Below are 15365 nucleotides of genomic sequence, written 5' to 3' on the forward strand. Positions count from 1 at the left end.
AATATATAGCTCAGATATCTTGAGTCTTGACTTGACTACTCGTCTTCGCTACTCTTGGCATCAAGCGCTTCTGCTGAGTGCTCGCTCCGAGTCACGCGCACGTTCCTCCACCTGTCATAACTTCCCACTCATATCCGGTTGCGACTACTAGTAGTTGCCCATCTCACCTTGTAAAGAGATCAGACCGCAAAATGGAGACTAAAGCAGGATTTTTTATCTCTTTCTGAACTGAACTCCGGTTTTACATTCTGAGCTTGCACTGTACTAGTTGCAGACCCTTTGCTGATTGCTGCACATCCAGTGGTTCAAGTTATCCGCTCTTTCAAATAAGTCACATTAGCTGACGAAAAATTCATCGTTGATGGGACAAAGATCAAGAATGATCAAGACCTGGCCATAATCATTCCAATACTACTGGCGATTCCCTCACCACAAACGATCAGATGTGACCGGTCTCCAGAAACGTTGACTCAATCAACCTCGATGTTCGGGACAAAACCTGATCGCCGTCGTATGCATCTAACATTGTTGATGATCAGATGTTCTATAATGGCCTTAGAGCCCTGGATCATCGGATGGTGTTTGCTCAGATTTACTCCCAAGCTGCCGTACGGCGACTTTTTCTGTCCGGGGTGCCCAATTACGTGGACGGCTGTATGGTTGAAATGGAGAGTTCAAAGGTTGGAAGCTTATACGTACTGTCTGGGCCGTTGTTCACGATAAAAAGTAGCCGCAGATTTTGGACTGGCAAGACTCGAAACGAAATCTAATGTGAGCTTTTGTCAGATATAATTGAAAGACTTGACTCAATACGCATTGATGTCGATTGGAAGGGCTGATGTACTGCGAAATCAGCGTGTTCAATACCGTTTTTGCCCACCTTCAGCAGCTCTGTCTCTTCCCTAATAACAGCTTCTAGTTTTTTCAACCGATATCCAATGGCCAGGGGATCTACTTACTATATATACCGATCTGATCTTGAACACCTCTCTTAAAGCGTGCGGACGTATGTTGGGCGTCATGTTCATTACAGTTCAGCTTTCGACTAGCTTTACACAATGTCGACCAGTGGGCACTTCAGAATGATTATTCACAACGTCATTCATTAACAGGCAACTCCCGGTTAACGGGGGCCAAAAATTGGTGCATCGAACACATCTCCAGTATTGGGTGAGTATTGTATTCATTGCAGCTCCGCTTTTCACCTACTTCATAAAATGTCAGCTATCGGGCACTTCCGAATGTCCGCGACTCTGTATCATTCCACAATCCACTGTGTTCTGCCACAGTAAAGTATGTGGCATATAAAACCTCTGTACGCGGCGACGGTCGTAAGACTTAAGTCACTACACTGATCATTCAGAATGAACCCCCTCATCTTCACCAACGTTTTTGCATCACTTCACATCGGTGTCAAAGAATGCTTTTGCGGCAAACCGACTATTGAAGATCATGATTTTTGCTTTTGCTCTCCTGAATGTGCTCGCGCGGATTCCTTGCGCGCCCTAGGCGGTCAAGCTTTTTTTTCCCCCTCATTTATCGACATTCTAGCCTGACCTGTCACGATCAAGGTGACTGCCATTATCGCAACGTCATGCAGAGTGCATATGCCAACTCGGATGTCCCACATCATGGGCTATCAAGGCATAAGTCGGCGCACCAGCTTCGCAGTGCTTCAACCTCGAGGCATGTCTCCGTGTCACAGCATGCCGACAGAATGAAGCCCTTGCCCACAATTGAAGAGTCGCGGAACGAATCCGTTGATGCACAACAATCCCCTCTTCCTCAGCGGACCCTCAAGCGCTCCTTGCAGTCTAAAGCAGGGCTTAACAAGAGTATTCGTAATTCAATCGTTGCTCTTTTCCGCAACAAACAGGCTTCCAAGCCTGATGCGAAGATTCGAAGAGAGCCATCGGTAACTGGAGCGATCTTACAAGAAATGGAAGAGGAAGAGGAGGAAGAGGCCGCTTTGCAGAGACGTCTGAACCACACGGAGGATAGGTCAAAGCCCCCTACCTTGATTCACCATCAAGTTAGACAGACGACTGCTACTCGGCAATCACGTATCGTTCGTCGCTCGGCTTCGTTCGCAGGCTTGGACAACAGCAAGAGGGGATCTGTAATGGAGGCGGTGTTCCAACTTCGTCAAGCGTGGAACGAGACGGAAGACTTTATGCCGGACTTTGATGAGAGGTCAGACGATGAGGATTGGTGAGTTATTTGAGCTTGGCACAGCGGGGAAACTGACGCGTTTTTCCGCCAGTTAAATCACATTGTAGAGTGCTATGGAATGCTCTAGCCAGGTCCAGACCTGCGTTTGATTGAAGATAGAATGTTGAAACCCCCGATGTACGATATGAATATGAATATGCAACACTATGTACTGCGCTGCAATTACTTATTGACTTTTATTACACGACTACTTATGCCACGACTCGAACAACGATTTCTTTTCCTACTTATTGCACGACTACTTATGCCACGACTCGAACGTCGATTTCTTTTCTTACTTATTGTACAACTACTTATGCTACGACTCCGAGTCGAACAAGGATTTCTTTTCCTACTTATTGCACAACTACCCCAGAATGAATCCCTTGCCCACAATTGAAGAATTCTTCCCGCTCGACAGGGAAGACATGAAGGCGGAGACACTTCTGTTCACGGTCCCCGGCGGCCCTTTGAGTCACGGAACGAATCCGTTGATGCACAAAAATCCCCTCTTTCTCAGTGGACCCTCTCCAAGCTAGGAACTTATTAAGTTGTCACGTTGTGGGGCGTAAACGGCGTAGGTTATGCCTTTCTTTGTTCATTTACTGGCTGAGATGGCTCCTCCTGATTAGTGCAGACAGTTGATGATCAGGAAGTGCTGCCGCAGGTTACTGTGTTCATGCTGGAGAGTATGAGGTGGAAACCTGTCGTTATTGGAGGATGACGCGATAATGAATGACAACATTCCACCAGAGGCCTTGAGCATCGTGCGACTAGTACGGATATAATCTGGAAGAGCTCCCTCAAATATTCCTGCAGGTGCGACTGTTATTGGCACCCATTGGTCAGTAGGCATTTCTTAATCAACTTTTCGGTGTCAGTTCTACTGTGTAGGCAACACAGCAGAACCGACACCGAAAATTTTATTAGCGAGCAGGAGAGATGGTATCAGCGGCCCCAAGTAACAGTGAGGCTGAATACGTTTCAGGCGCCATAAAGCACTGGTACCTTTTGGACTGGGGTTTTAATCAGTTGTTGCTGTTGGCATCGACGTAGTAAGTAAAGCAAGCCATTAAATTTAGCTTCCGCCGCATCATCATATTTGACGCTCCGACTTGTATGATCTTTACCAAATATTCCTACCTGGCGGTCCTATGGGCTTTCGTGCTTTCTTGCCAACTATTTCCCCGACTTGCAAAAATCACATCCCTTTCATTTGCAAGTCTAAACTTCAGGTTCCCTGCTAAATCTCTGCGGCAAAGTTCAATGTCTACTACGTTCAACTTTTCGTCATACCTCAAGTCCCAAAAAGCAGATTTTCTAGCTGATAATGGGGAAGGATGGACAGTGGTAATGGGCAATGAAGCGGGTGGTATGCTGAACTGTGTTTTGCTCGTTCTTAGTCCTTACTGTTGTCTTACACCACAGATCTCGATTCTCTCGCTAGTGCACTCGGATATGCTTGGTTGCGCTCCAACACGAGCGGGAAAGCGATCGCATACATAACTACACCTAGAGAGGATTTTGTCCTTAGAGCAGAAAATTTGCACGCCCTTGGTCTCGCTGGAATCAACCAACCTTTCGAAGAGCTTTATTGCTCTGGTGATCCTATTCCATCACACGTGTCGCAATTTGCACTTGTGGATCACAACGTCCTTCAGACCAGATATGCATCTGAAACAGCCAGGGTTGTTGCAGTGATAGATCATCACGAAGATGAAGAACAATACAAGGATGCTAGTACAACTGATCCCAGGATAGTCGAACCGGCTGGAAGTTGCTCGTCTCTTGTTGCAAGATTGTATCAATCGTTCCCCAATCTTTCTATACCCCCAGAATTGTCGACACTCTTGCTTAGTGCCATTTTGATCGACACCCATGGCCTTAAAGAGAGAGGGAAAGCTCTGAATGTCGACAGGGAGGCGGCTGCGTTTTTAATCCCCCGATCCCTTTTGGCCCACAATGAAGTCTCTGCATCATTGGATAACCAACTAATTACCCATCTCCCTTCCGTTCAGTCTCTGTCTGCGACGTTGAGAGAGAAGAAGCTCTCTGTATCCCATTTCAGCACGCGGGACTTGCTGCGGAGAGACTACAAAGAGTACGCATTCAACGTGCATGTGATAAAAGTGGGTCTTGCCACCGTCCCACTTCGCCTCTCCGCATTCTTTGCATCATCGAGTTATCCTATGAAAGAAATTCAAGATTGGCTCACCGAAAGAGATCTTAGCGTTCTCGGCATACTCACTACTTTTCGGAGCAATGAAGGCAAGGGAAGGCGGGAGCAACTTTGGATAGTCAAGGCAGACGAAGGCATCACAGAGACACTTTGGCAAGGCCTCGAATCAAGCGAAGAGCTTCAGCTAAAAAGGCTTGATTTCTCAAAGTTCGTGGGCAACGCCAACGCGGCTGATGAACCTGAGGTCGACGATACCGAAGACGTAATGGCCGATGAAACGCGATTTGGTGATTCATTTGTTGCGAGGGCTTACAAGCAGGGCAACGCGAGCGCGACGAGGAAGCAGACTGCCCCCATTATCCGGAGACTTATAGAGGGGCTATGAACTCGTGAGGTGATTGTTTGACACAGTTTGAAACTCTCATACCTGATATATTCGATGCATATGTATTAAGAAATCAAATGAACCCATGCAAATTTAACGATTGTCGTGTCGGATTGCCCTTGCGTTTCTCCATAATCAATTAAGACCTTTTGCCCTTCATTCATGCCATGGTTGCATGACCAGCTTACGCATTCGAGTGCGGTAAACTCTTGGAGCCCTTCCTTTACACAGGGTCCTTACCACGCTAGGGCTCACAATCCGCATCTCATTAGTCATGCCGTCCACAACGTCCACATCCACATCTTGTGGAAACTGTCGCTCCTTTAAATGACCTTCTTCCTACCTCTTTCCATCTTTCCATCTTTCCAACTACTCACCAATCACGCCATGAATAACGATTTCCCTGCACTCGATTGTCCAGCAGTCGTTAATGATTTGGCTCATCGTCTGGGCTCTCTACCCCATTTCCTGGACGCTATCAATGACGTTATGAAATTCGGTCGGTTGGAAGACCACGAATTACAGCACTACAGTCGAAAGGTCGTGCTTTTACAATCGAATCATCTTTTATAGTCAACTGACGATTATCTTTTCGTGCAGATCATTGCTCTGACAGAGGTAAACATAAATTCAAGGCTCGCAAACTCGTTCGATAATGCTCTCGGTTCAAGAACGCGCGGATAACTCTCAGACGCGAGGGCGTGGCCTTGTACATTTTTGTTCTGTGTTCAGAAGAACTCTTGCCCTACAAGTCGGCATACTTCAAATTGCTTCTTTGGATCAGGCGCCGCAGGCCTGCGTTTCCTGCCGATATGGGGGGTAAATACCAGTCGTTATTTTGTTGGATTCTCTTGTTCACCGTTTGTACAGATCGAATCACTTCGCTCTTGTTCGTTTTGGAGAGCAACTTTGTCATACGGTGTGGGGGAGTCGACACTCGTGCCCAACTGGGCATCGAGGAGTTACTAGTGCCGAAGAACCCACTGGCCGCTCGTGAAAGGACCATCCAGACTGCAGTGAATGCTGCCGCTGGATCTCCGACACGGGGATCATTCGTAGCGTCCGATGTTATGTTAGGTATGTGAACCTACTGCGATACGTATTCACGAGACATAGATTAACACATGATTCTTAGCACCGGATGCTTTGGCGAAAAGACAGCAGAGAATCCACCAGCTTAAAAAATACGTCAAGTCAGAAGCTGCGAACACCCGTCCAAAAGTGTCTCGTCAATACCTGCCGAGCGACAACTTCTGGGCGCCTCCTGTCCTTCGAAGGCCATTCGTTCGAACAAAAGCTCACAGCTTTGAGGCTGATCCCGAGAGGAAGAAATCATCTCTTGAAGATCTTCTCAAAATCCGAGATTTTGACCTGGATTGATTACTACCACATTTTATTTTATCATGACCAAAACATCATCCCCCTTTCGCTACATGACTGTTCCCCAATTTCCAATTTCCAAAGTTTGAATATTGTAATTGTATATCCAGTACCTATCCCATTATGGACAGACAATCCTCTTTCCTCGGCTGCTACACCACTAGTCGTTGATATTTAGAGTCCTTCACCCCATCCTACCTATGTTCGCAATATATTTTTCTACTCCTTTCATTTGTAGATCTCGGCTGGAGGCGGTGCTTTGGGATGTCTTCTTATGAACGGCCTCCGATAGCTTGGGTGCGACAGGCGTCACTTCTTCAGTCAGACATCACACTCCAGCTGAGCTTGAGCATAGCGGGCTGCAGCAAGCAACTTTTATTTCTCGTCGACGGCAACCTCAAGAATTGCTGGTTTACATTGTCCAAGTAAGGATTCCATATCCCGTCCTCTTTTACCCTGCTAAAATTCTGCCGTAGTATCACAAATAGGTTCATCAACTCATCTGAATCCATGACAGCCATCCTGAGACACACACTGATCGCATTCTGGGCGTGCTACTGAAGTACATGTTCATGATCACTCCTGCAAACATAAGCATCAAGGACGCGATGGGCCGTGCACTTTCCCATTACCCCTTAGTGTATTCTCTACAATTCATACCCAAGTCTTCAGCAATGATCAGCGCAGCCTTCTCTCCAATGAGGAGTGCCGTTGAGTACGTATTCTGGGGAGACAGTTAGGCCACGCGTCAAAGTTAGCAATCCAATACCCACCGTGCCAACATTTTTTGGCGCGATAGACATATCTGCAACCTTCAGGCCCGCCACGCCATACACGTTTAACCGAGCGTCGACGACACCTTTCTCTAACATCGGTTTCATGGCGCAAGTCCCCAGCTACACCCGCAGGGATCAGTCAAGCAGAGTCATCAAAACCTTTAATTGCACACACCGAGTGCCACGACGTTTGGGCTGAAATCCAATTCAGTATCTTTACGGTAAAATTGAGGACCACGGTAAGGACGTACTGCAGTCACGATGAAATTTTTCGATTGCCTCGTCATCTTCGGTAGTGTAGATGATGTCAGGCGCATTCAAGTTCACAGGCCCGGACGTTTCGCTGCATGCTGCGGCGCTTCCCTCTGGGAAACAAGGGTGGCCTGAAGGGACTTCACCTCGGTAGGAAGGCATGCGTCGAGATATTTCTCGCGTCTTCTTGTATCCAAAGTTAAGAGGTACGATATCAGATGGACTGAACGAAATATTATAGTCATGCGATTTCTGAGAGGAGATGTACCGACTTACTCGTCTAGGAAGCCCGCAGTGAAGTCGAGGACTTGCTTGCCGTTCTCTCCCAGTTTGACATGAACGCTCCCAAGAGACCTGGGGTAAAGCTATTGAAACTTTCAGAACAGAATCACAGTGTAGACGGGGGAGCAGTACTGTAAAATAAACGACACCCAGATATTTACGGAAAGGAAGGGTGCTCGAGAGTGGAAGATATCTGGTTAACGTGAGCATACCCATGTCATCAAAACAGAGTGATATGCACAAACCCCGCACTTAGACCGAATAAGGCAACAGCCTTGTCTGGGCGATCTTGGAAGAATTCTTTCCATGGCGCTTGGAAAGCTGAACCCATGGCTCTCAGCTCATCTTCATCAGGTCGCCACTTAATCTTGGCATCGCAGCCACTGCAATACTCATCAGTACGTCATCAGTAGCAATAACTCGTACAGACTTTTGCGCTATGAGCGACTTCCCATTACTTTTCCATTGCGCAAGGCTTTCTATATTTGGACGGTTGAGAGGTGCGTTGAGAATATGTGAACATCACACTTACCCTGCACAACACCCTCCCCATGCCAGAGGGGGTCCAAGGTAACAGCCTCGTCAGCAGCAAAGTATGGGGCGAAGCAGCCAAGATGATCTAATGGCCTTAAGCTAAGATCAACTTAATGGGCAAAGGCGGACCTTGATAATTTTCTCCAACGCCAGGCAAGTTCACCAGTTGCTCGATACCACAACGCTTGAGGACCGCCTCGGCACCGATCCCGGACCTCTCGAGAATGGTTGGTGAACCAAATGCTCCAGCAGAGACAACAACAAGCTTTGCTGCTCTCACGATGCTCGATGATTGATCTGCACCTGGGCAGGATACTGGATCGCAGGTGAACTCAACACCTACTGCACGCATGCCCCTTTGTTTTACAAAAGCTCGTCAACAATTGAATGTAGTTGCGATTCTAGGTGGATACTCACTCAAAGATAATGCGCTTCACGAGTTTGCTGACCCAAAGTTGTAAATTCTGGTTGTGGGCTTGGTTGTAGACATAGTGGTGAGCCGCATCAGAACGCCTTCCAGTCGTTCCATTAATATACCTTCTCGTATATGAGCTTCATTGACAATAAGCTACGAGTATGGGCTCACTTTGCCCATGGCTAAGATGCTAGTTTGTTAGTGGTGGCAAACAGAGATGGAAGATCAGTAACGTACACTGTATACGTTGCATGTTTCTAGATCATCCGTGTCGTCGGCAATATGGCCGCTTGTGGTAGGTTGTACCAACATGGATGAACTCTTCCCAGAGACCTGATTCGCGACCGCCATAGGATACCCTGATAGGTCCATTGTCCCCGTGGGTTGGACCATTAGGCTGCACCTCATATGTTTCCAGCTGCACAAGATGCAATGATTCAGCTTAAAAAGTATAATGAAAAGTAAATTTGACGACCTTTTTCATGAGAGGAATTAGATTCTCAGATTCCCAACCATCAGCCTCCCAGTCATCGAAATCTGAAGCAGCCGCACGAGTGTATGCCATGACTGTATTACATCAGATCCGCGTTCCTCGCTGCAAGAATGCTACGTGCTACGAACAATTGACACTTGAACCTCCACCAACACAACGACCGCAGTGAACGATTGGTGCACGGCCATTGAGATGCGGACTAGGATTTCCAACATTGACTGTCACCGTGGTACTTGTCGGCGCCAGATGGAAGACATATTGGTAGGGTTGGACATGAGCAGCTTGATCGAGGGTGTGTCCACCCGCTTCCAAAATCAAAATCTTGAGAGAGGAATCATACGCAGCTAGTCGGCCTGCAGCAACACAAGCTGTAGCACCACCTGCACACAACGCGCCACGTTAAAAGTAGGCTTGTAGATGATCTTATTCTAGTACTCACCTCCAGCAAAAATGATATCGAATTCTGGTAAGATTGGACGAGGCTGAGACATCGAAGGAATGCTGCCAAAGCCCGAGTGCTACGCTACCGGAGGTCATTATCCTCATGTCGTAAATCTATCTCGTAAGTTCGCAGCGGCAGTCACGACGTCTGCTGGCCATGGCCTGATGTGAACACAACTGACGAAATCGTGGTTCTATTCGAATCAATCAGATCAGGGCCGTGCATATGAGTTCGCACAATATGCCAATCGCGATGAGGACTAGGAGCGATAATTCATATTGAAAAAATATCTGTTGAAGTTCGGAACTACTAAGGGGTTTCTCTTGACCCAGAAATTTGAGAGAAATAGCAGGCTGAGAAACTGCGTATTCAAAGATCTTTCTGAAGAAGGATGTTACGAGAAAGCCCACGGTCAGTATCACCCTGCGGGCGGACATAGAAGTCACTAAAGATAATGAGAAATCGAATAGAATGGTGACGGCTCACATTTATGCCGCAGACAGCACCAAGAATCCGAGGCGGAGAGCTCAAACTCGGTACGAGTAATAAGCGTCTAGCAACTCTATGCAGGTTCTATGATTCTACAATCGTGCATCACATAAACCGGCCAATTTTATGGTAAAATCTTTACCAAGACCACATGTGATACATTCATTCAGAGAGAATCCTGGTCGAGGAACAGTAGGAAATGATGATGACCCGTCGAGGAAATGAGTGGCTGGGGTATGGAAAGCCGGACACGCGCGCTCCGTTACACGATGTGACATGCACCAAATCAGGCAGTCACATGGCTGGGACACCAGACACTTCGAACGCAAGAAAATTGTACTGTAGAGATACGTTAACGCACTTAGCTTCGTCACAGCGTCACACGTCCAAGGAATCGAAGCGATTTCGTGTGACTGTCACACAAGATTGAAGTCATCGAAGGTAAATTGTGACACACGGTAAAACATGAAAAAAAATGCAAAAATGTTCTCAAAAATTCTTGTACTGATCATTTGCCATGCATCTCACTTTACATGACCAAAATTTTCTTCATCACCATCAGCTGTGAGCTCTTGCTGACAGCAGCTGGTAGTGGTGCTGATTCAAAGCTATTTTTGACATGTCACAGGTCACACCCATCTTCAAATCTTCGAAGCTAAGGTTCAGTTGGTCACACCCAGATGATGTCAAAGCTAAGTGCATATCTCTACAGTATAATAAGGTAGAGGACTTGTGAATTCACCCGGGTTGCCCAATAAGTAAGCATTACTATACTGGGCAATCAAGTGCCTCACTAAGTATTATTTGCCTTGGTTGCATTAAATCCCAACACCAGCATTAAAACCTGCCCCAAATTATCTTTTACCTTGTACCTTGTAAGTTATTATTGGAACCAGCTGACAGTATTAACTAATGTATTATCAACATTAATAACATACAGCCGAGCTATCTAAACTATTCCCACAACTTTGTCTCCTCAACATCGAGCTCACTGATGCTGTCCTCCTGCCTCTGCTCAATGCCAACATTGAGCTCCCTCTCAATGCAAATATTTGACCCCTGCTGCTTGTTCCTCTCAATGTCAACATCAGGCCTCTGCTGCCCATCATTCTCAACATCAACATTGAGTCTCTGCTACCTGTCCTTCTCAATACCAACATTGAGCCCCTCCTGCATGCAGCACACCACACTGTGGTTGAGGTTCTCCACCGCACCCATTGTATTGAGCCTGTCCTCAGGCTGCTCATTCTGTGCCATTCCCCCACAGGACCATACTCCTCTCTGCCAAGATGGCCTCCCATGGTACTTCATCTAAGAAGGTTTCAGGCTTATCACACACAATAATCAGGCATGGCTTCAGTGGTTCTAACAGGTGCTCCAAAGTGTTAATGGCTGGTAAACAAAGCCAGTGTGTGGAGGAGATAAATAATAAAAGACAGGAACAAGCTGCAGGGTATGTTGGTTCCATCACTTTGATGTTTGGCTCACATGAATCACAGAAATGATGTCAGCCGACTGAGATGTGGTTGAAAACATGATGTTTGTTACGACTGGGATAGTTCTTCTGTCAATGGTCAAAGATAGACCAGTCTTATTGACAGCTTGTTCTGAACTCCTAATACAAGGAGGGTTCAGGATCAAGGGTTCTCACTAGGTGAGCGTGGCGGCTTCTGCCTAGGTTCAGCGGCGAGTGGTTTTAGCACTTCTGCCTATCAAGGGTTCAGGCTAAGACAGTGAGTGACTGTCTTAGATTCAGATATCAGACTATAAGGGTGGAGACCTTATAGAACAGGATTCAAGGGGAAAACCCAGTAGATTAAGTTAAGGAATACTACTGTTGTACATGGGGTTTATATAGGTAACAAGGAGTGGTGCAGCCGTGTTCAAGAAAGGTAACAAAGATAGGGAAATAGTACAACCTATCAAGATAGCAAAGATAGGTGAAACAATCATGCTACACATGATAGTAGTCAAGTTACAAAGAAGAAAGGAAGTGCAGACAGCCCGCTTTAGAAGAGAATAGCTGGGTCTAGATGAATCTAGAGTCGGCGCTATGGTTACAGAAAGGAAAAATAAGTAGGGCTAAATGTTATTGTCACATTACCCTGGTGTAACTGTTGAAGTCTCTGACTTCAACAACTATCCAACCTTGCATCATCATAATAGACTAGGTCGGTGTCTGCATTATTGAACTCGTCAATGTCCATGGTGGAGCTGGATTGACAGCGGTAGTCTTCATCAGCCTGTTCGCATTCTTGCTCATAGAATGCTCGTTGATCTGCCTCCCAGTTCCAGAGGGCTTCATAAAATCCATTGTCGGTATAGACAATGGGGAGTGGGTAAGTGCCTTTGAGGTCTTTGCAGTAGACCGAGAGGTGTCCAGGAGCCAAGGCGTGGCACACCATGCAAGCATATTGCAGGCAATTCTTATGACGGTGTCCGTACTGGCTACAGATACGACACTTGATGTTGTCAAAAGATGGTTTCTTGATCATAGTGGCAGGAGGAGGAGAAGGAGAGGTGAGATCTATGACCTTGACAGTTTGTGGTTCAGGGGATGCGCTTCTTCCCCTTGCACATTGCTTTCCTTTGGAGTGTACAGAGCAGTTTCTGGGGGGTCTCCCCCCTCTGGTGGCAACCTGAGGTTGCGGTGATCTGACTGGGATCGGAATGGGAGAAGGGTTATGATTTTGTGACTGAGTGTCGGGATAAGCAGGAGGAGGAGAAGGCAGGCGAGTGACTTGAGTCGCGGTTCTGTTGGCAATGATGTGTATAACTGATAGGAGATCAGTCCTAAGGCTATCAGGAAGAAGCTGAAGCGCTGTGGAATGGATGCATCTCTGACAGTGAATGATTTCATGACTTTCTTGGGCAGATGTGCCCGGGATTATGTTTGCTGATAGTTCAATCAGGTGCGTGGTTCTGATGATGTTGATGATGGCTGAGATAACCGCAGCACTTCTAGTGGGGCGTCTGAGAAGGATTTTGTCCAATTCGATGGCGTGTTGCTGAGATAGTATTGTTGCTTCAAAGAGCGTGTCTCCTTCAATATGATCAATGACTTGGAAATAAAGAGAGGATGCAAGCGAGGAGTCGGAATCCTCTGAAGATGAGGGGTCGGGTATCGAGGATGCGAGGGAGGAGTTTTCATCAAGGATAAATTGTTCTTCAAGAGTTGAGCGATGAGTGGAGGGGGTAATGGACATGTTACTTGGATGGATAACAGGTTGATGATGTTCAAGCGAGTTTCGCTTTCTTCTTATATGCTTGAAGAAGTGTCTGGGAATTCTCTAAATCTGTTTCTTTGAGCCATTCATTGCTGGCAGAAGAGTATCCTTTCCAGGATACTAGATAGTGACGGTGTGCTGCTGTTCCTTTGTGCATGAGGATCACTTCAACTTCGTACTCCTCAACCCCATTGATAATGTCAGGTGAGGGTTCGATGAAATTTGGACTGTGTATCTCTGTCTCCTGATAGGAGGATAATTCGGATGCATGGAACGTAGGGTGAACTTTCCACTGTTCTGGGAGTTGGAGTGTGAAAGTGATAGGGGATAGCACCTTGGTAACAGTAAAGGGGCCGTATTGTTTTGGCGCAAGCTTCTTCAATGGTAGGTGCATCAACAAATGCTTGGCTGATAGCCAAACCTTGTCCCCTATCTTCCAGGGTTCATACTTCTTCCTATGCGATCTTTCTGCCATTCGTTGCATAGCAATATTGTGACAGGATACCACTTCTTCTCTTATTTTCTGGAGGTTGGTGACGCAGTCCTTGGCCGCCGGTATATCGGATGGTGGAAAGGAGTAGGTGATGCCTCTAGGCTCATAGCCCATCATGAGGAAGAACGGGGATGCATTCTGTGCATTGTGCTTTCTGTGGTTATGCACAAATTCTGCCATAGGTATATGCTTTACCCATGTTTCAGGGTTTGATCGGCAATAGATCCGGAGGTAGGTTTCAAGTTCCTGGTTTAGTCGTTCTGTTTGTCCATCGGTTTGAGGGTGATAGGCTGTGGAGAGTGCGACTTCATAGTCCAACAGTCTCCCGAGTTCTTTAGAGAACTTAGATGCAAACTGTGGTCCTTGATCTGAGATGAGTTTATCATGGAGTCCAAAGGGCAAGAAGAGCCCCTTCAGTGACAAATTCCATATTATACGGGTCACCCGACCTACATAATATCCCGTATAAGACGGGCCAGTGGACTATGGGCCGATGTGATGTATATCCCCGATGTTGACGGATGGGCTGGAGGGAATATTATTTCCAATGTTGATGGGTGGGCCCATCTATGCCAATGTTATATATATGCTCGATGATGTTGGATGGGCCGGGATGAATATTTTTACCGATGGAGATGGGTGGGCCCATCCGGGGAATATGTACAGTAGGATGGACATGTATATTATAGACAGCTAGGCTGAAGGGAGATGAGAGGCAATCATTATTATATAGATGGGTGGGCCAATGTAAAGGTACATTGTATAGACAGGTGGGCCGATGTATAGGAATCATTTTGTAGATGGGTGGGCTGATGTAAAGGTACATTGTATAGCCAGGTGGGCCGATGTACAGAATAATTTTGTAGATGGGTGGGCCGAGCAAGCGGTAAAACATTTATTATATTGACAGGTGGGCCGAGAGTGCAGGAAATTATTTATGATATAGACTGGTGGGCCGAGGTAGGGAGATATTGTGTAGACATATAGGCCAAGGTATTGGTTTACTATATAGATATATAAAGCACTTGTCTGACATGCACGGATCGCCAAGTCCCAACACCCGAAAATTGAATCCCATGGTACAACATCCATTTTTCAACGAGAAATCACTGTCTCGAATTCCGGACACTTGATGACCGGAAGCTCCAGACTGGACACTAGATACTCGCAGGAATGTGTGAAATATCGATGTCCTGAGACATATCACTGAGTGCCGAGAGCCAAACTGCAAAACTGAAAGTGTTACCACTGACTGATTGAATCACCTAGTGCTGAGTGCTGAAGCCTGAAACACGAGCCGCGAAACCTGAGGCTGGAAGCAATACACAATATGGAATTTCTTACAAAATTCACCACGTGCCAATCCTAAAACCCTGGAATTCATCATTGACTTATTGATTCACCGAGTGCCAAGGCCTGAAACCTGCAACTTGAAACGAGTGGAAGACTAAATGTTGCAAAATTGTTGACATGAAAGTGTAACTCCCAGAACACCAAAATCCAAAACTCAATGGTTGAATCACTGAGTACCGAGTACCGAGTGCCGAGTGCCGATGCCCAAAACCCGAGGCTCAAAACACAACACTGGACACAATACACCATATGGTATTTCTTACAAATTTCATGGAGGTCCCATCACCAAACCACAAAACTTATCAGTGACTTATTGATTCACCGAGTGCCAAGACCTGAGACCCAAATGCTGAGTGCCGAGTGCCAAAGCCCGAAGCCCGGGGCTCACAACAGACCACTGGACACAATACACCATATGGTATTTCTTACAAATTTCACGGAGGTCCCATCGCAA

General features: G+C 46.5%; 4 protein-coding genes across 4 annotated transcripts; 3 read left to right on the plus strand and 1 right to left on the minus strand.

Annotated features, from left to right (window-relative positions):
* The first annotated feature begins 1131 nt into the window (after positions 1 to 1131).
* EDB93DRAFT_172079 (uncharacterized protein) lies at positions 1132 to 2428 on the plus strand. The gene is made up of 2 exons (XM_041455583.1): positions 1132 to 2211; positions 2264 to 2428. The coding sequence occupies exons 1-2, from the start codon at positions 1478 to 1480 to the stop codon at positions 2265 to 2267; spliced, it is 738 nt and encodes a 245-aa protein (XP_041301342.1). The 5' UTR covers positions 1132 to 1477; the 3' UTR covers positions 2268 to 2428.
* Positions 2429 to 3352: 924 nt separating this feature from the next.
* On the plus strand, positions 3353 to 4972 carry EDB93DRAFT_1184638 (uncharacterized protein). The gene is made up of 2 exons (XM_041450774.1): positions 3353 to 3583; positions 3640 to 4972. Exons 1-2 carry the CDS (start codon positions 3478 to 3480, stop codon positions 4773 to 4775), a joined length of 1242 nt encoding a protein of 413 aa, XP_041301343.1. The 5' UTR covers positions 3353 to 3477; the 3' UTR covers positions 4776 to 4972.
* Positions 4973 to 5162: 190 nt separating this feature from the next.
* On the plus strand, positions 5163 to 6155 carry EDB93DRAFT_1109000 (uncharacterized protein; the record flags this gene model as incomplete). Its single annotated transcript, XM_041447913.1, has 5 exons — positions 5163 to 5315; positions 5376 to 5393; positions 5447 to 5594; positions 5646 to 5852; positions 5911 to 6155. The coding sequence occupies 5 exons, from the start codon at positions 5163 to 5165 to the stop codon at positions 6153 to 6155; spliced, it is 771 nt and encodes a 256-aa protein (XP_041301344.1).
* A 247-nt stretch (positions 6156 to 6402) lies between these two features.
* On the minus strand, positions 6403 to 9398 carry EDB93DRAFT_1268412 (GMC oxidoreductase-domain-containing protein; the record flags this gene model as incomplete). Its single annotated transcript, XM_041454282.1, has 17 exons — positions 6403 to 6879; positions 6929 to 7051; positions 7107 to 7126; positions 7183 to 7406; positions 7460 to 7548; positions 7598 to 7658; positions 7711 to 7848; positions 7896 to 7944; positions 7998 to 8084; positions 8129 to 8355; positions 8417 to 8536; positions 8586 to 8596; positions 8652 to 8671; positions 8721 to 8832; positions 8890 to 8981; positions 9036 to 9287; positions 9347 to 9398. The coding sequence occupies 17 exons, from the start codon at positions 9396 to 9398 to the stop codon at positions 6784 to 6786; spliced, it is 1773 nt and encodes a 590-aa protein (XP_041301345.1). The 3' UTR covers positions 6403 to 6783.
* Between the last annotated feature and the right edge of the window lie 5967 nt (positions 9399 to 15365).

Source organism: Suillus bovinus (assembly GCF_016758785.1).
Source record: "Suillus bovinus strain UH-Sbo-P2 chromosome Unknown EDB93scaffold_132, whole genome shotgun sequence".
Classification (NCBI taxonomy): domain Eukaryota; kingdom Fungi; phylum Basidiomycota; class Agaricomycetes; order Boletales; family Suillaceae; genus Suillus; species Suillus bovinus.